The following is a 19,413-nucleotide window of genomic DNA, read 5'->3' on the forward strand; positions in this document are numbered from 1 at the left end:
CCGCCTGCAAAACTGCTAACCTAAACCTAACCTCAAGAACCGACTATCGAAATCGGTATTGTCTTAGATTCATTTTAAATTAATCTGATCATTAAGAATAGGAACTTTAGGTGCGACGACGACGTAGCGAAGGAGCGGAGGTAATCGACCAAAACAAGCACGAGCCTGGACGAAGCGAGTTGCCGCGGTCGGCCGGCAAGAATTCGTAATATAGTTTTTCAGTTGTGAAGATTCAGTGTTAGTTATTTTTCCCATAACGAAAACATATGGTGAATAATTTTGCCGTATGCATTAATGAATATGCCTTGTGGCATAGCTAAGAACCATTATGAAGTTGTATTAATAATTTTGCCACGCATTTCAAGTTTATGCCGATTTAGAACAGTGGTACTGACTTTATTATTTTGAATGCATTATAAGGATAATTGCCGGTATTTCAACTGTATAAATTTCAACCGTATGTATTTTAGATTTAACAGATAATAGTATCAAAAAAAGTATGTCTTATAGCGTGTGACACTGACGTTACGAAGCTCCCGCCTAGAGCTAATCGAGGAAGACCCCCGACTCGCTTCATAACTGACTGAGCCGCGGGTCTACAACCGCTGGTCGCCTGCATGCGCGCCGTTTTTATAGTTTTGACAGCTCGCGAGAGATGTCAGTGGAGTTAGTTGGCTTTTGGCGCGGGCAGGCGAACGAACAATCTTTCCGCCCTGTGTGTGTTTTACTGCTCTGTATTGTGAATTATGTGAATAAAGCTAATGAGGGCTATCGTTTTTTGTCTCACTAGATGGCGCACTGTTGCGTGAGGTTTTAAGTGTGGCTTTCAGAGTCTGTTATTACGGGCGCTAAAACAAAGTTTAGATTAAAATCATATTTATTACACCTTAAAACCGTACCATAAAAATATCCAGCAACCACATTGTTGCTTAGTCCCGTTTTGTTCGGAAAAAAAGGGAGGACAAAAGTTTCCGAAAGACAAAACTGTCTCAAAACACAGACATTCATTGCCCCGTAACGCATAATTGCCATAATTAATTTCAGGTAATGCAAAATATTCACAAAATTATTCTAAATATAAATAAACCCGCGTAGCTCACCCAAGAACTATGAGATTTGACATTTCGGAGACCTCACGCTACACTAGCGCCTCTAGCGGCGAATTCATTCGCGATAGCCCTCATTGTGGAATAACACTAGCTACAGTCTTTTCTTTAATATTGTACAATACAACGAACCTAAAATATAGTCAAAAGTACATTTAAAAACAATAACTACTCGTAGTAAAAAACACAATCGACTCGTTTGAACGATGATAAAGATTTGCTTTCTGTCAATAGTATCCGAAGGATGGATCGTAACTTCGTGGTGCATTGGGCCCCACGTTCAAGAAGCGTTCCCTGCAGGTCAAGTCCGTGTCGTCCGTGAAGTCATGCCCACACATCGTCATAACCAGGTCATAAATCGGATTGTAATAATCCAAGCACGGGGCTTCTGTAGCATCATACTGTTTGTACGCGTGGTGTGGCATCCCCATCTTGGTTGGCGCTGCCGTGCTGGACGTCTTGTAGTACGGGCAAGAGGACGGCCGTGTAATTTCGGCCGTCGTCGGTATAGTCGTATGATTGCCGAAGAAGTCTTCCCATTTTTTATACTTGTACGTGGACGAGTGAATTTCCTGAAAACATGATTTATAATGCATGATTCTGTTTTAATAATGATATAATCAGGGTTTTGTCGCTAGATGGCGTTAGTATCGAGAGGACCATTTGACGTGAGTCTTGCTTGCGATTGTCAATCTCAAACGGACTCACGATACTAACGCCATGAGTCCCGGAGAAGGACAAAGGATAGTTTTTATCCTTGAAAAAATCATAGTTCCCGCGGGATAGCGATAAACGAATTCTACGCGGACGGAGGCACATACACGTTACTTTCATTTATATTGAATAATACATATTGTATGTGTGTTACCTATATCAGGGTTACTCAAAGTGGGGTAGGGGTTCACTATTCGACGGTAGGGGGTTCGCGTCAAGGTTTACGTGACTCCAAAAACCACGAGGCTGCAAGACTAGCAAGATGATTAAGATTGGTTTTTGGAGTCTTTTTGTGTTTTTAATTCCAACTCCAAATTTGTTACTTATTTGTTTGTTATTTGTTGTTGTTTGTTTCAGTTTGTATTTTCGTGGGCAAGATGATTCTTAGCTATATTTGTTACCTTTTATTTAAATAAATAATATACATTATTATGATGCTAATTGAAATAAAGATAAGATAAGAATTGAATAAAGATATTTTGACTTTGACTTTGACTTTGACTTTGAAATAAAAATAACCTTAGTTTCTCCAACAGTCAATTTTATTACTTTCTTAAAGGGGGGGGGGGTTCGCTATCGTCTAGAAACTTTAACAGGTACGTGGAGCCATAAGTTTGAGAAACCCTGACCTATATGAATACACTTCACACAAATATGAAAATTTCATATTGTGTGTCAATTTTGTTTCTTATTTATTGTACTAACAATAAAGAGTTGGTTGTCATCTTTCGTCAAAGGTGACGAGCAGTTGATTGTAAATGTCATGGATCTGTCATTTTCTAACAAAAATATATAAGCGACATTGCTTTTGTTCAATCCATTCGTGCCCGCTCTAAAATCGATGTGTAGTTTTTTATTGTTTTATAAATAAATAATTTATTAAGAAAATAAGAAATATCCATAGGACTAAAAGTACTATTATTATTTTTATTGTTTAATTTTACTAAAATAGAGTTATCTCAATGAAAAATTGAATTAAACTTTTTTGGCGGTAAGTCATACAGTGTACTGCGCTTTTTAAATATTGTAAATGGACTTTTTATAATGGGCTATTTAACCCTTTTCGATTTACGGATATTTTTGTAACACCGTGTAATAAATGGTTATACTTAATTATAATTTAATTGTTAGTTGCTAATTTAATATTGTTGTTTTGTACGCCAGTTAAAATAATAACAATGTCTTTACCTCATGCAAAGGCGAAAAGTTTTCGTGATTATCGTCAAAGTCCGACTCGAAGGGAAGGGTTACTTCGTGTTGGCCGTCGCGGTTGGCGACCTTATTGCCACTGGTTTTTGTGATTTTTGATGATATCATGGTGTTATCGATGACAGCGTTGTTGTCGAGGAAGTCATCGTCACTGTCGCCAGTGTTGTCACTCTTTTTGTCATTAGCAATTTTGAGAAGAAAGTCAACATCGCTGTCGCCAGTATAGCTCATGTTGCCAGCGTCACTGGTGTTAGCGACAGAGCCAATGTTAGCGATATCGTTGGTCCTTGCGATGCCACTGATGTTGGTGTTGCTGTGGAACTCGTCGCCGCTGATGTTGCCCATGTCGCTGAAGTCGGAAATGTCGCTGTTGTAGAAGTCGCTGGAGTTGCTGATGCGGCCGATGACGGGTAGGTCCTTGGCGCGCCGGCCGCGCCCTGCCTGTGGTTGACACCACACGTTACAAATGTTACTTCTTGTTTGCTTAAAAGGGGTAGTATTTAAAAGCACATCAAAAAAGGTCCTTTTTATCCAAAAAAATATATCTGAATTCACATCAAAATTACTGATTGCACAGCAAAATACTCCACTCAAAATATTACGTAATAAACTGCAAATTATATTCGTGGCGTACCGCTATTTATCTTCAAGTAAAGCGTTTTTATTATTGCACAGCTAATAATGACTAACGCACATCATACCTTATAACTCTTTTTTTTTAATATACTTAGCTTCTATTTTTGCACATCAAATACCTATGTATATAATTACCTATAAATTTATTTTCAGCATGTATATACTTTTTACATAACCAGCACTAGTGGGACCAAATTATTTCCTAAATAAATAAGGTTGTGGCGCTTCGAAGGCCGCTGCTGCGGCGCGCTCGCTTTGCTCGCTCGGCTCGCGCGTTGTGGTTGCAATTGTACCTAACGCTCCTCCTCGCTCCGCTCGTCGTCGTACCTGATTTTCCGGTGCCAAATTGACAGTAAAAGTTATTTTGCTATAAGAATGAGTATCATCTACGCACGCTCTAGTTGATTTGCTGTGGAGTCAGTATTTTTGATGCGATTGTAGTATTTTTGTATAGTTTGTGTTGATGTATATTTTCGAATTATCTGCAGTACTAGTTTTGCTAAACATTTAGTTTATTTGTATTGAAATAATTTACGTATGTATTGATGTACAAAGGTATATAAATAATGAGAATAAATTGATAGGCAATTAATTATTTGATGTGCAATTAATAATTTCCCGCTTAAGGCAGTTGTCTCACCGCCAGCGAGTAAACGATTGGCTATCGACTATTTTCTCGTTCAAGAAGCGAACAAAAGATATAAGATCCTGTGTGAGTAAAAGAGACACATATATTAATAGTACATCGCTGGCTGTTCACACTGTTGGCGAGAACTCGCTCTTACATCTTTTGTCGCAGCGACAAGAGCTATAAAACTCGCTAAACTATAGATACTTGCTCAGCGATGTCAGCTTGGCGGCCGACCCGCACGAGCGAGTCGAGTGGAGCGAGTAATCGCCCGTCGCACTCGAACACTCGCTTACAGCCAGCGACAAAACTACACTCGCTTCTCGCTGCTCACCCACTCGTTTCTAGTTACTCGCTCTACTCGCTTCTCGCTCATCGTCGGCGGTGGGACAAGTGCCTAAAAGCACCTGAAAAATATGTGTACAATTTCCCTACGTACACGCTCTTTTAGTGTACTTTTGAGTTGGTAATTTAATGAGTCGTGATAAAAAAGTCGAATCTTGCAAAGTATTATCTAACTTGTGGTAGGATGTGTCCTATTTCATTAGTATCATTTTGCACCATGCATTTATGGAAACAGTACGTTTAACTGGACTTTTTAAATAAACTTGATCGTCGAATAATAAATGATTGCAATGGGAATTTCATATCGGCTCTTGCCAAACAAAACCTTAATCAGTTGAGATTATTTTAGCAATTATCTTATCAGCTTTTCAACCCTTCAGTACTACGCTCGCCGCTTGAAACGTCAGATTTTTATTTCGATGTCAGAAGTATTTGAGATTTATTTGATGTCACCCCTACAGTTAAAATCTGACACGGTAGAATCACTTATTATTCTATTCAAAATATTTGTACTCCATTGCTAGAAATAACTTAAAAAATTAGACACTTGGAACAAACGTTTATTGGGCAGAAATCATACATACTTTTCACATTCTCTTACTTTTCAAAAAGGATATTTTCGCAATAAACTGACCAACAACTGACCCCTTCCGTTGTGTGACGAAAAGTGTAAATAAAGCCAAAGATGTATCTGTCACTGTTTTAGAATCTAACAGCCTAATTAATTACTCTAGCTTTGAGGAGCTTTAGCTGTACAAAATAAAATACAAAATGTAGGCAGTAGGAAGTCATATCTTGTTACTATTAGTCCTATTTTCAAACGAATTATTAAAAGTTGACTTCTATTCTATGAAAAAAATTGTTAGCTACTTAACGAAATTTAGCAGTTTTTACGATATAAAAAACGAAATTTAAGTAAAAAGGGCAGAAAAAATATTAATACAATTAAAATGCACTTTGATTTGCTTTTTAATTAAAGTTTAGGAAACGATTAAAAAATATTTTCATTTTTATTAAATTGTAACTAAAAGAACTCAAATAATAGTTAAATGCATTTATTCGATGTTTACTAATAGTCAAGTAACTACTTATCTTTATTTTATTAATTGCATTACAATGAATATTAAAAATACATGTCATTACAAAATTCAAAATTAAATTAAGCTAAATTACATATCAATAATAAATCAATTAATAAAATAAAATTAAACTAAATAATGTCATTTCACTACCTTTATACAATAAGGAGGGTTTTGTTTAACTTTTAAGTGGCTTCAGTATGATTTCGGTTTTTTAATCAATAAAAAATAATGCAAGATACTTAGAAAATAATATTAGCACTATTATTAGTTGCATTAAATCTAGCTAGACAAAAAGCTAACTAAAGAGGTCGTAATAGACAGTCCTTTTCAAATTTCTCACTTTATACCTCGATAGTATTGCTTGAATCTCATCTTGAGCATTTATAATATTATTATCACTAAGTTTACGTAAACTAGTTGCAACGTAATGCCCAAATGCTTCTAAATCGTCCTTGTATCGCTTGAATCTTGTGTCTTTGTCATCTTGTTTACCTATGGCGAATGCTACGTCTAACGGCGACGATAAAGACTTCTTTTTAGCTTCTTTTTTAGTTTTTGGTCGTCTAGTTTGCAGTTTAACGTCTGTTTTTTTCTCAAATGGTTTTAGCGTCATTGGTGCCACATCTTCTGCATCAATTGCTGAATATGCATTACTATCCGATTTCTCTAAGTCTTCATTTTCTAAATATTGTGCGTCGTCTAAATCAGTTCCTGATTCAATCTGAGTATCGTAGTCCAAATTAGTATCGGAATCGTCAATCTGAAAGTGAAAATTAAGTTTTAATCTTTTGATGTACTAAAAGAAAGCACAATGAAGAATATTTAGGCATGTTTCAACACAAAAAAAGAGTTATTTTTTAACCATTTTTAGAGCTTTTTAGTCTTTGGATGTACTTTAACCTGTCCTCTCCCAGAGGCACAAATTTGTGCAAAAAATTCCTTTGATCCTGTTATCCTGGGAGATGACAGATTAACCAAGAATAGTTAATGGTATCAGGGTCTGATGATGGAGCAGTCAGGCAGGCACTGGTACTCCAAGACACAATTACGAAACCTAGCCGAATTCAGACTTGTTACAATATGAATTTACAGCAAATTGAACTCAAATTGAACTGAAATGTAAAATAAGTTAAGTATAATTAAAAAAAAAAACACTAATGGTAAACCGGACTAATCGGGGTGCTTTGTTGTACCTTTTTTTATAATAGGTAATCATGTCAACTTTATCTTTTTAACAGCTGATGTTGCGCATCCCACGCTCTTTCACATACATCGTCATATTTTCTATATTAAGTATTTTTTTTTTAACTATTTTATTTCAGTTTACCATTTAAGGGTATTTTTTAGTTTTATAACTATTATTTTACTATGAAATGTTTAATGAAAAGTTACCCCTCTCACTCTGAATATGTGACGTGCATTAGCTTATAAATAGCTTCTACAGATTGACGGTGAAAAGGTTCATAGAAAAATTTCGCGAACTCTTCCTCATTCGTGCAATACTTTGAAACACAAAAAATTATCATCGATTGAGAACATGAGAATAAGACGAGAAGTAACTACGCATCAGTCTCGCTTTACTTTTCTTGTGAACTCTCCACGCGAGTCTGTCGAGGCTATGAAATCTTTAGCATCGCATATTTATTGTTTTGTCTTAAAGTATTGTTTGGTCGTAATATCAGTCCCATGGTAAAACCGTGATTGATTCAAGCTAACGTTATGTACTTATACATTGGTGATCCATGATTAGAAAAAAAAGTCTATAAATATCTCAGTACTTACTAGATCTTCAAAAACGGCAGATGTCCAATATTCATTTGAAAATCGACTTCGCATTTGTTTAATCATTTCCATTCTTTCCACCGAGCCATGTTCCGGAATTCCCTGTTCTCTTGCATATGCTTCGAAAATATTTCTTGAAACGCGTTTTTTAGAATTTTTTTGCTCAATGTTCCGTTGGAAGGTTGTCTACAAACAATTAATTTAATATTGGTAGTTGATATGAGTTTAAATAATTTTCGTGTTATTTTAACTGAACCGTCTCAGCGGGTGAAACAGTCTCTATCTTTTTTCCAACCGACTTTTTTTAATTATGAGAAAATCATTGGCAATCATGAACTTATCCCACCGCGTAAGAAAACACAGATGGCTATATTAAGGTGTTAAAAGAAGAAACAAATTCTCTTTGTAAGTGACCTTGTACTGTAGGAAAACAGTAAGTTCTAACTATGCATATACACACGAAGAAGTAAAAAAGGAATAAATACCTAATGAATATTGTATACTCGTAAAACTGTTGCCATATGTAGGTAAACACTAAAGAATCTGACAGTTACGAGTTGCTAAGCAAATGTTGTCTTTGTATGTATTCTTCATTGTCAGATTATTATGTACGTACCATATGCGTGGTCTGTTTGACAGCGGGACAGCGCACGAGCCCGGGCAGCCGCGAGGGCTCGCTTTCGTAAACTACCAGCGCCAGCTTTGGCAGCGCTGGTGGCTGCAAACAGACCACATGGAAACGTAACTTAAGTGTCAGATAGACATATAGTTTAGGTAAAATAAATTTATCATTATCTCAGTCGTGCAGTCTATATATACTGATGGGCTCATTTTTTTTTTTCAGTGCGATGTCAAATCCGTCACAATATTTTGCATTTTGATTTTTATATTGACAGAATATTCTTTTTGTACACATAGCAGGAGAATTTTTATTTTTTTATAACTAAACTAATGGTTCCTAACCTGGTTGTAAGCGCCAAGGGGGTACAAACATGTTTTACAGATAACTAATAATGTAATTGGACATAATAGGTACAAAAGCGACGATAAAAATACCTATATGATTTTGTTTTGAGAGTTAAATCCAAAAAAATGGTGGGTGACTGATAAAGGAACCCTTGAACTTAACCACACTGATATTTAAACCAGACTTAACTGACTTTATAACGATGTGTCTACATGTTCATGACTGGACGCAATGTTTTTCTCAATCGTACTCATTTATTTAGCGTGATTGATTATAAACTAAAACCTAATCCCTTTATGAGATGCTATTTTTTGTTACTATCGGGGACAATATGAAACAATATTTAAACAAAACAATACTTTAAGACAAAACAGTAAATGCGATGTAAATTCTACGGAAATGAGATTCTTCTAAACCAAATATAGGTTAAAAGGTACTTAATAAATATAATTTTTAATATTTGTGGTACAGTAGTCTAGTCATTAGCTACAATATTTTCATTTTGCTTGTCTGGTAACATAATGTCAAATAGTGTGAATCAATTACCTGCGTAGTGGTTTGCAGCTCTTGTGGAAGGGCGAGGAATGGAAGCCGAGTTTGCATGCGCCCAAAGCAGATCCGCTGCTGGCACTGGGAACACACGCAATAATATTCAACTGATTGAAAGAAAGAAAGAAAAAATAAATGTATTTGGCAAAATTTGGCACAAGAAAAATAAATTACCATCGAAAAAAAATAAGACCACCTTACATAATCTTATATATTAAATAGGAAGAAAGAAAAGAAACATTGTGCCGAAAGAAGCAAAAAATCGTCAATTGGCAACTCGTTCCCGTCAGATTATGAAATTGTATTATCAATTTGAATACCTCCGAATAACGCATTTAATTTATTTTAGAAAATCTTTGAATGCACTTTTTTTTATTTAATAACGGAATATTTCCTTAAAGAAAAATGAGCTATAGCTAAAGAATTTAAAGCAGTGTCTAGGGCACCCATAATTTTACACCACCCTGTATTTTAGCTAAATAAATTGGTTACGAAATCGAAATTCGATTCGATTTGAAATTGACCACGAGCTTTAAGGCGAAGGAAACCATCGTGTGGAAACCTGCACAAATCTGCTTGAAGTTCCCATTCGCACTGGGTCCGCATGGGAACTATGGCCGAAGCCATTTTGAGAGGGCTGTGCTCGCAGTGGAACGATAAAGGCTGGGAATGATGGTTACCGGAGTGGTGCTGGGCGGCAGGCGCACTAGGAACGGCAGCCGGGAGGGCACCTTCCGCCCCTCGCGCCCCCTGTTGGCGACGTGGCCCCTCGTCAGCGGTCCACCGCGTACGCGCACCAAGCACTGAAAAAAGAAAAAATAATTAGATTTGATTGAACAAAGAAACCAAGGCCCCCACCCATCGATTTTCGAATTTTGTAGTAGTAGCCTGACTACGAAATTCGGGAATCGAAGTTCATATCGTACTGTTCCTCTCACTCTCGTATTAAATAATATTAGCGTAAGCGACGGCAAGATACCAAGTTCGAATTATGCATAGTACAGGGCCAGTGGTCTCGAACTTCCCGATTATACTTCTACCACGTTTATGACTTGGAAAAAAATCCAAGATGACCGCAGCTATGGCCCAAGACTACCTATACAATTGATAGATCCTAATGATCGTAAAAAAATATTGTATTTAAATAAGTGTGTTTAATGTAAATGAGACTGTTAGTTTTTTTTTCGATAAATAAAAGAATCAGATTGAATTGCATGTTTTTTGTCAACCTACCGATTTCGAATAGGTACAGAAATACCGATTTTAGTGGACAGCTCTACCGATTTCGCACCATGACGTTCGAGTCGAGACCACTGCCAGAAACAACCGGGGTCCTTTAATGGCAATACTACCCACAAAAGGCAAAAGGCGGTATGTCAAAAAAAACACTTGATTTTAAGTGATTTTCTTACTGACGCAGAATGTCTTGGACTTCGTATGCATAATGCCGTGCGAAGTATCAAATAGTGTATACGTAGCCTATAGTTACACAATGGTACAAAAGTGTTTTTTTAAATACGGCCTTTTGCCTCCTGAGGGCAGAATAAGGTTCATAATCCGGTTTTTGCTAATGTGCAAACTGGCAGAAATAGGCAAAGCACTTACTTGATCGACTATACATTCGACACCGTTGTCATCCCGGTAAAGCCCAAAATTGGACCCAAAGCGGGCAGGATTATTTTCAGGAGGTTGAATTGCATCTTGCGTCTGCACCTAGAGGAACGTGTCAAAATAAATAAAGTGCATAAAGAATAATGGACGAAATAACGGTCGTGGCTTTAGTTTGTAGTAATTTTTTTTTTGTATTGTATTGTTTTGATTTAAGTTTAGTATTCCGTGCTCCAGTTTTGTGTGATTATTAGTTTGATATCATTTTAATTAAACTAACAATTGATAATACTTATTTCCGGTGAAACTTTTGATATTGCCAACTTTTGTGAACGTGCTACATGTGTACAGATTGGTTGAGGTTCAGTTTATTTCATAAAAATCTATATATCAAATGACCTTTATGTGTTTCGTCCATTATTCTCTTTAAACTTTATGTATGTTGATACGCACCCTTCTAATGTGAAACAGCTTTTGTTTTATATGACAGGGGGATAAGCCATCACCGCCCAAAATGAACAATTGAACACCCATAACATAAGTTGAGTTATGGATGCGTTGCCGGCCCTTTGAGAAAAGAGTTGGCTTTTGAAGATCAGTTGTACCGGTCCGGAAATACTGGTGCTGCAAGCTTCCAAGGTTTCACCGTGGGTGGCAAAAATTTCCGCAAGAAACGAACTGTAGACTGCCAGCTATTGAGATGGGGTGGGAAAGAAAGCGGTGTGATGGATTGGATTAGCACCTTTCGGAACGTTCTGTCCGTTTCCCAAAACATCCGTTCCCGTCACTACCTTTTCCTAAATAATCCGTTTCTCAAAATGTGCTTCTCCCAAAAGATACGTTTTTCTTGATATCCGTTTTCCAAAACACCCGTTGTTAATAACTAGGTATGTGTATTTGTGAAACCTTTTTACAATACGGAAAATGAGAAACGGATCTTATGGCATATGGATACTACGAGAAACGGGTCTAAGGCAGTTGTCTTACCGCCGGCGAGGAAACGATTGGCTATCGACTATTTTCTCGCTCAAGAAACGAACAAAAGATATAAGATCCTGTGTGAGTAAAAGAGACATATATATTATTAATAGTTGATCGCTGGCGGTTCACACTGCCGGCGAGAACTCGCTCTTACATCTTTTGTCGCAGCGACAAGAGCTATTAAACTAGCTCAGCGATACTTGCTCAGCCCTGTTAGCTTGGCGACCGCCCGGCTCGAGCGAGTGGAGCGAGTAATCGCCCGTCGTGCTCGAACACTCGGTTTTCACTGCTGGCCCACTCGTTTCTAGTTACTCGCTCTGCTCGCTTCTCGCTCATCGTCGGCGGTGGGACAAGTGCCTTATGGTGTACGGACGCTATGAGAAACGGGCCTTGGATGTTAACAGTTCGAAGTTGAAGTTACTTACCGACACAAGCACACACAAGACAAGCAGCATTTGAAACTTCATCCTCTACTAACGCCCGCTCCCTCGACGGATCACAACACAACTGGTCTCTTCGAGGATCCAACAATAGCTACGTTAAATAAACCCTGTTTATTATAAATTTCAATTGAATGAAGGAAAGTCAATTGTTGACTAAAGGTCATCCCGAAAATTTGAAAACACGTGTGTATTGTGAAAGGTTTTGGTAGGTAAACAACCAATAAACAGCCGTCACCGGTCACCGGTCATCGAACCGTTGGAGTATTTAGACTAGGTAGGTAAGGTATGTACTGTCATTCAGAGGCACCATCGGCCAAATAGTGAGTTCCTATCACATGAATATGTCGCTAAAGTCGAACTTTCAAAGTGACAGACGTCTATTGGGCTTGGCGTTATTAACCCCCGACGCAAAAAAGGGGTATGGTGTTAGTGTGTCTGTCTGTGGCACCGTAGCTCTTAAACGGGTGGACCGATTTAAATGCGGTTTATTTTTTATTTAAAATCAGGTTATCTAGCGAGGGTTCTTTCTTAGACATGTTTTATCAAAATCGGTTTAGCCGTTTTTGAGATAGAACTTTTATGACACGATTATTAACTTTAGGGTGGTAGACCGCATATTTGGCGCCACCCTGGAACCTTTTCAAAGTAACAGGTCATTACGAATTACATTGTTAATTAATGCGATGTCACTATGACGTTCACTGTGAAATGGTTCCATGGCGACTCATGAACTAGTCCTTGACCGTCCAAATGGAAAATCGTCCACATGACTATTTTGCATTTGGACCAAAATTAGCACTGTCCAAAGCGAATTTTGTCAAAATTGAATGTACCTAATGTAATTTATTGATGAACTAAAACAATTACTTTGCTCACCCGCGAACTTATGATATCTACGTTTATATAACAGATGTGTGTTCATGCAGTTCCCCCACCTCCACACGGTAAGAACACACACAAATCACACAAACCCAACTATCACCACCACCACTACACTAACATGTTTCAAACTCAGCCAGAGCTCATCTTAACCGTTCAGTGTAGAACTGTAGAGGTGGAGAAACTGCATAAACACACATTTCTTGCATGAACATAGCTATCATAAAGTAGTGCGTGGGTGAGCAAAATAGGTAATTGCTTTAGTTTATTGAAAATGTAATGTGCTGAAAAATATTTTCTCTCATTATACTTAGATTTAAAAACCGGCCAAGAGCGTGTCGGACACGCCCAAAATAGGGTTCCGTACGCCATTACGAAAAAATTAAGTAATTTTTTTCTAAGGATTTCGTATTTTATACAAAGAATCTTCCAAGTTTAGGTATATTTTATACCTTAAGCTGCTATTTACTCATAAACTACTAATAATTCTTAAGCAAACTTAGCCGTTATAGTTTTCCTTGAAAGTTTGATATACTTACTACCATCCTGATTTTTTTCAAATTTTTCCACCCACCGGTTTAGATTTTAGAGGGGAGGGGGACGCTCGGTTTTAATGAAAATTTGCACTTTAAAGTTGAATATTTCGCAAACAAATCACTGAATCGAAAAATCGTTTTAGCAACCGCCTAATGGTTTAAAAAGACCTATTGAACGATACCCCACACAGGGTTGGATGAGAAAAAAAATCACCCCCACTTTACGTCTATGGGAGGTACCCTAAAAAAATTTTTTTTTAATTGTACCATTTTGTCGGCATAGTTTACTTATATATCCGTGCAAAATTACAGCTTTCTAGCATTGATAGTCCTTGAGCAAAGCCGCGGACGGACAGACAGACAGACAGACAGACGAAACTATAAGGGTTCCGTTTTTGCCATTTTGGCTCCGGAACCCTAAAAACCCGACTGCCTTAAAAAATGCTAAAAAGAAGAAAACAAAATGTATAGTGGGCTAGAACTAACTAGGGTAGGGTCTCCGATAACGCAGCCCCTACGTTGTCCGGTCAGGGACTTTAATTCATGAGCCGCCATGGAATCTTTTCTAAGGAAAAGTCATTACGATTTCCTTGTTAATTAATGGGATATCACTATGACGTTTACTGTGAAATGGTTCCATGTTGGCTCATTAATTAAAGTTCACACGTTTGACAGAGTGGCGTCGTAATCGACAGTTGAGATGTGAACTAAACAATGCTATTACATTGGTTTACATAAGGATAGCAAAGGTCAAGGGTAACTATTTATCTCTCCGTCAGTAGCACAGTGGGTGCATTATTGTCCGTCCCAAAAAGTACGACTGGGAATGTACGAACTAGTACCCTGATCTTTTTTTTTATTCGACTGGATGGCAAACGAGCAAGTGGGTCTCCTGATGGTAAAAGATCACCACCATCCATAAACATCGGCAACACCAGGGGTATTGCAGATGCGTTGCTAACCTAGAGGCCTAAGATGGGATACCTCAAGTGCCAGTAATTTATGTACTGCATCACGGTCATAAATATTGATGGCCGAGTCCAGTGGTTAGGGAACAGCTGACTTTGAAGCTTGAGGTCCCGGGTTCGAGTCCCGGTCAGGGAAAATATTTGCATAAAAAATACGGAAGTTTTCTCTCGAGTCTTGAGTGTTTTATAATTGTATAGCCTGTTGCCCGTGACTCCGTCCGCGTAGAACTCGTTCATCGCTATACCGCGGGAACCATGCCATTTTCCGGGATAAAAACTATCCTAAAGTCAAACCAATCTGTAAACCTAACTTCATCTACTTAAATCGGTTCAGCCTTAGACGTGAGGTAACAAACAAACAGACTAACTTTCGCATTTATAATATTAGGTGGATTTGTAGGAATCTAGCTTATTGCCAGGGCGCGCATTAGAAGGTCGCATAGGCAGCGCCACCAGAGTTGAGGTCACGCACACAAGAACATCTCGTGTAATGACACATTCAAAGTCAAAGTCAAAGTCAAAATATCTTTATTCAATTTAGGCTACAACAAGCACTTATGAATGTCAAAAAAATCTACCACCGGTTCGGAAAAACTTCTGCTGAGAAGAATCCGGCAAGAAACTCAACGAGGTATATATTTTTTTAAACAGATTTACAATATTATTAAATGATTGATTCATTCATTGATGAAGAAGCACAGCAGGACTCATTTCATTCTCCTTTTGTGCAATCATACAGTTCTTTTTGTAGCTGTGTGTGTCTATCATCATCATCATCAGCCTATAGCAGTCCACTGCTGGACATAGGCCTCCCGCAGTGAGCGCCATTGCGCCCTGTCCTCGGCTAGACGCATCCAGCTTCTACCAGCAGCCTTTCGCAGGTCGTCACTCCACCTGGCCGGAGGGCGCCCTACACTACATTTGCCAAGACGCGGTCTCCACTCAAGAACTCATCTACTCCAGCGGTTATCGGTTCTTTGACAACCGACCGTGTGTGTAATAATAATAATTCACTTCAACTCTCGTGGCACTACCTATACAGAACAGAGCAGTACGTACTGGGACCTATAGACCTACAATCTACATTTAAGCGCACCCGCGCGTTATCAGTTGGTCTGCGCGCGCGCCGCCGCGATGTATGTTTCCGTGATCTTACTGAGTGTAGCGTTTGCTGTAAGACTTGCTTTTGTAAATTTTATTAAAGCTAAAGAAATAAAAGATGTCAATAGTGCAGCGACTGAAGAGAGATGGGTTCTCGGCTCGCATAGTTTGGTGAAAGTCATAATGTACTAGTGTTTGTCATTCATTTAACTGTTTTTACTCTGAATCCTATAATTGATCAGAATTGTTATAAAACAAACCTAGCCATACAGTTTTTAGGATGAAAAGTCTACGGTTTCTGTGGGATAAAATATGACAAACAATAATTCGGAGAAACATTACATAATACCGTAGGCGACAGGCTAGCAACCTGTCACTCTTCTGTCACTATTGTATCATCAGCCAAATATGTGGTCTACCACCCTAAAGTTGATAATCGTTTGCATGTCATAAAACAATAATGCCAATAGACGTGTCTGTCAACTTGAAAGTTCGACTTTAGCGACATATTCATTGATAGGAACTTGTTTAAAAATTGATAGACCACTTATTTGGCTGATGGTACCTAAAATTGCTAAATGTGGCTCCGAAACGGTAACGTCTCGTGTGCTCTACCTACCCCATTTGAAAATACAGGCGTGATGTTTGTGTGTGTGTGTGTGTGTGTGTGTGTGTGTGTATTACAGTATGGTTTGCGAAAAGTATGCCAACTTTGGCGCACCCAAGTGACCCCTATACAAAGACGATGAAAGTGACTTTGTTTTACAAGTATCAAAATGTTGTATTGTGTGTTTCCAGTGCGCTGCGCGACAAGCCCCGCTGCTGCGGCTGCGCGACGGCCGCCGGATGCCTGCGCTCGCGCTGGGCACCTGGCTAGGACACGCCTACACGGTATACCATCAAAACAACTTGATATTTTAAGCCCCATAAGTACACTGTCGATTCATCGTCACGATATTCGATGAAGTAAATCGTTAACGATCTTGACATACGCTATCGATTCGTCGTTTCGATCGGTCTGAAGCGACGGATTGTACAGACGAATCGTACCGTGTATGGGGCCTTTTAGTAGTACACTGAAAAAAAAAGGATAGCTGAACTGGTTAGGCTACTGACGTTTAGCCAAAATTTACTGATTATGAACCAAAATAATGCTAATATTACCTGATTTTGTAAGACATCACCTAACTTTTAGTATACTAGGTAGTTGGCCTTAGTTTTGTAGTTACTCAAGTTATGTTACCAGCTAATCTTTTTTTTTTAGTGTATGCCGCATAACCTGTATTGTAGGTACCAGTTTGAAACGACTAGATAACCCAATTGTGATAGTTTGTAAGTCTGTTTGTTTGTTTGCGACCTCTTTACGTCTAAACTGCTGAACCGATTAAGATGAAATTCGGTGTGCAGATAATTTGAGATCTGGGGAAGGACATAGGATAGTTTTTATCCTGGAAAATTGTATACCCAGTTTCCGCGGGAGTGATCTACGCGGACGGAGAAAATTATGATTAAAAACGCTATGGGCCGAAAAACCCGAAAAGGTTTAGGTACTGCGACTACTACAGGCGAGCGAGCCCGTCCTGGCCAAACGTTGTTGGAACAAAGAGAGAAAAGAGAATGATTCATTGAGTACGCATCAGGGCAGGCGGCGCAGTGCTCCTCCCCCCCCCCCCATGCCTGCCATGGAATCGACACAAGATTCCATTAAGAGCATACTGTATTTGAGTTTCTTGCCGAATTTTTCTCAATAGAGGTTTTTCCGAACCGGTGGTTTTTTTTGACATTCATAAGTGCTTGTTATGGCCTAAATTGAATAAAGATATTTTGACTTGTATTGAGCACAGCCAACCCTCCCTCCAGAGTCAGCTGCAGCCTGCCTCCGACGAGGTGGAGCGCGCGGTGTCCTGGGCGCTGCAGGCGGGGTACCGTCACGTGGACACGGCTGCCCGGTACCAGGTGGAGGGGCAGCTGGGACGCGCGCTGGCCGCGGCCGCGCTGCCAAGAGAACAGCTCTTCGTTACCACCAAGGTAACTGACTGATACTGCAATACCGCGTAATCAAAAAGGGCTAAATGCCGCTTAGCAAGTAAAAAAGTAGCAATCGACATTTCGGCGACTGGTATAATATAACCCAAAGATATTTTAAATTTAACGCTCCTCTGCAAAAATTGGCTTTAGTCAGATACGGGGCAATAGTTGGTTACGCAACATTGCACTATTCCTTTAGTTAGATCGATTAAAATGTATAGGGTTTTATTTAATAAATAACACGTAATACATACAATAATTAACAAAAATAAATAAAAATAGAACTAACACTAACTTACTCTAATCCTAAAAATCTTATCAAGCAAGTCGCAATTGGGCACTATTAAAATAGGTATTCAAATTGGACCTGGACGTCCGTACTGCTGGCCAGAGTCTTATTCGGTATTCATCTAAAACGATCCCACACTGCGTACATTTTGGTTAGGAGGGGGTCTCTACTAACACTGGATATTCAGAGATATCTAAATTATTAAAGTATTATTAGTATTCTAAATTACACTAATATGCTTATTTGTATAGTTTTTATGAAACTAAATCACGTCGGTAGGTACCAGGGTGGAATCATTGTGCTAGATACTAGTCATGTGGACATCCAAACATTTGGCAAAGAAATCATAGCGAATTGATTATGAAAAAGTTCCACCCTGTTAGGTACGGATTCAGTTTCCTTGACTGTATTATACGTGTTACAGCTGTGGAACGATGCGCACGCGCAGGACGCGGTGGCGCCGGCGCTGCGCGCGTCGCTAACGCGGCTCGGACTTGACTACGTGGATCTGTACCTTATGCACTGGCCGGTCGGACAGTTTGTGAGTATCACCATGTATGAATACCTACTACATACCCATACCAGTTATTCACTAAACCATATTGCTGTTACCGAAGAGTGGTTGAGACGGTTGAGGCGACAGCAAGGTGAGTTCGAAATAATTGTTGAACGCCATTATATATGTAATATCTGTCATAATGATTTTTGACATAATTATTTTTTCACTTAATACATTATATGAAAGTACCCACACTCGAGACTTATCACGCTAACGAGTAATAATAATAATTATAATGTTATTGTGTCCAGGCGAACCTGACGTACGACTATACAGACTATCTGGAGACTTGGCGCGGCATGGCGGCGGCTCAGCGGCAGGACTGGCGCGGTCCATCGGCGTCTCCAACTTTAACCAGGACATGATGGAGAGGATCCGGAGCACGGGCTGCCGACGCCGGCCGTGCTGCAGGTCGAGGTGAGCTTTGAGATAAGTTTCTGTTTGTAGAACACAAACCTACCAGTTTGACACAATGATCAATAGTTCCAAGATAACAACTCTTGGTGAAAAGACTTGGAATCGTCATCATCAGGGCACTAGGGCCTTGTACAGTCACCAGCACCAATATCTGACACAACACAGCGTGCATAACATCTGATACGACTCTATTTCTAGGGCCGGTAGGACGTGACAGATATTTTTGCACGCTCCGCTGTGGCAGATATTAATGCAGGTGACCTGTACAATGTATCTTGGCCGACGTCATATTCAGGTCGCCAGTTTGAACAATAGTTTGAGCAGCGCTAACTGCGCGCGTCGCGTGCATAGGATTGCACTTGCACCCTATCCTATTTCATCATCAGGCCTACGCCGTCTGTTCCAGACGAATTTTGGCGTGTTGCCTGTGCACAACGTCTGGTGGCTGACCCATACGATGCGAGAGCGACATGTTCGCCCACAGGCCAGACAAGAGAAGTCTGCGGATGTTGTTGCAGTACCGCCTTGGTGTCGTTACTGTCTCTTGTTAGCCAAGTGCCCTTGAGCCAGGCTTCTATGCTTGCGA

The 19,413-nt window shown here is 39.2% G+C and overlaps 1 protein-coding gene and 1 pseudogene across 2 annotated transcripts; one reads left to right on the forward strand and one right to left on the reverse strand.

Annotated features, from left to right (window-relative positions):
* Positions 1-525: 525 nt before the first annotated feature.
* On the reverse strand, positions 526-12,311 carry LOC141443449 (uncharacterized). Of its 2 annotated transcripts, none has more exons than XM_074108750.1 (6): positions 12,033-12,311; positions 9,699-9,821; positions 9,016-9,099; positions 8,119-8,220; positions 3,009-3,470; positions 526-1,678 (listed from the first exon to the last, which is right to left on the reverse strand). In XM_074108750.1, exons 1-6 carry the CDS (start codon positions 12,072-12,074, stop codon positions 1,334-1,336), a joined length of 1,158 nt encoding a protein of 385 aa, XP_073964851.1. In that variant the 5' UTR covers positions 12,075-12,311; the 3' UTR covers positions 526-1,333. The 2 variants fall into 2 exon arrangements, with proteins under 2 accessions (XP_073964851.1, XP_073964852.1); XM_074108751.1 differs by lacking the exons at positions 526-1,678; positions 3,009-3,470 and adding exons at positions 5,763-6,480; positions 7,503-7,688.
* Positions 12,312-15,052: 2,741 nt separating this feature from the next.
* LOC141443262 (aldo-keto reductase AKR2E4-like) overlaps positions 15,053-19,413 on the forward strand; it is a 7,743-nt pseudogene continuing 3,382 nt past the window's right edge.

Source organism: Choristoneura fumiferana, chromosome 27 (genome assembly GCF_025370935.1).
Source record: "Choristoneura fumiferana chromosome 27, NRCan_CFum_1, whole genome shotgun sequence".
Taxonomy (NCBI): Eukaryota; Metazoa; Arthropoda; class Insecta; order Lepidoptera; family Tortricidae; genus Choristoneura; species Choristoneura fumiferana.

Coding starts and splice junctions, on each gene's coding strand:
- LOC141443449 (XM_074108750.1), bottom strand. CDS start 12,074: ATGAAGTTTCAAATGCTGCTTGTCTTGTGTGTGCTTGTGTCG. Junction 9,822..12,032: donor TCTTGTGTGTGCTTGTGTCG/GTAAGTAACTTC, acceptor TTCTTTTTTCAG/TGCTTGGTGCGCGTACGCGG. Junction 8,221..9,015: donor AGCTGCAAACCACTACGCAG/GTAATTGATTCA, acceptor GTCTGTTTGCAG/CCACCAGCGCTGCCAAAGCT.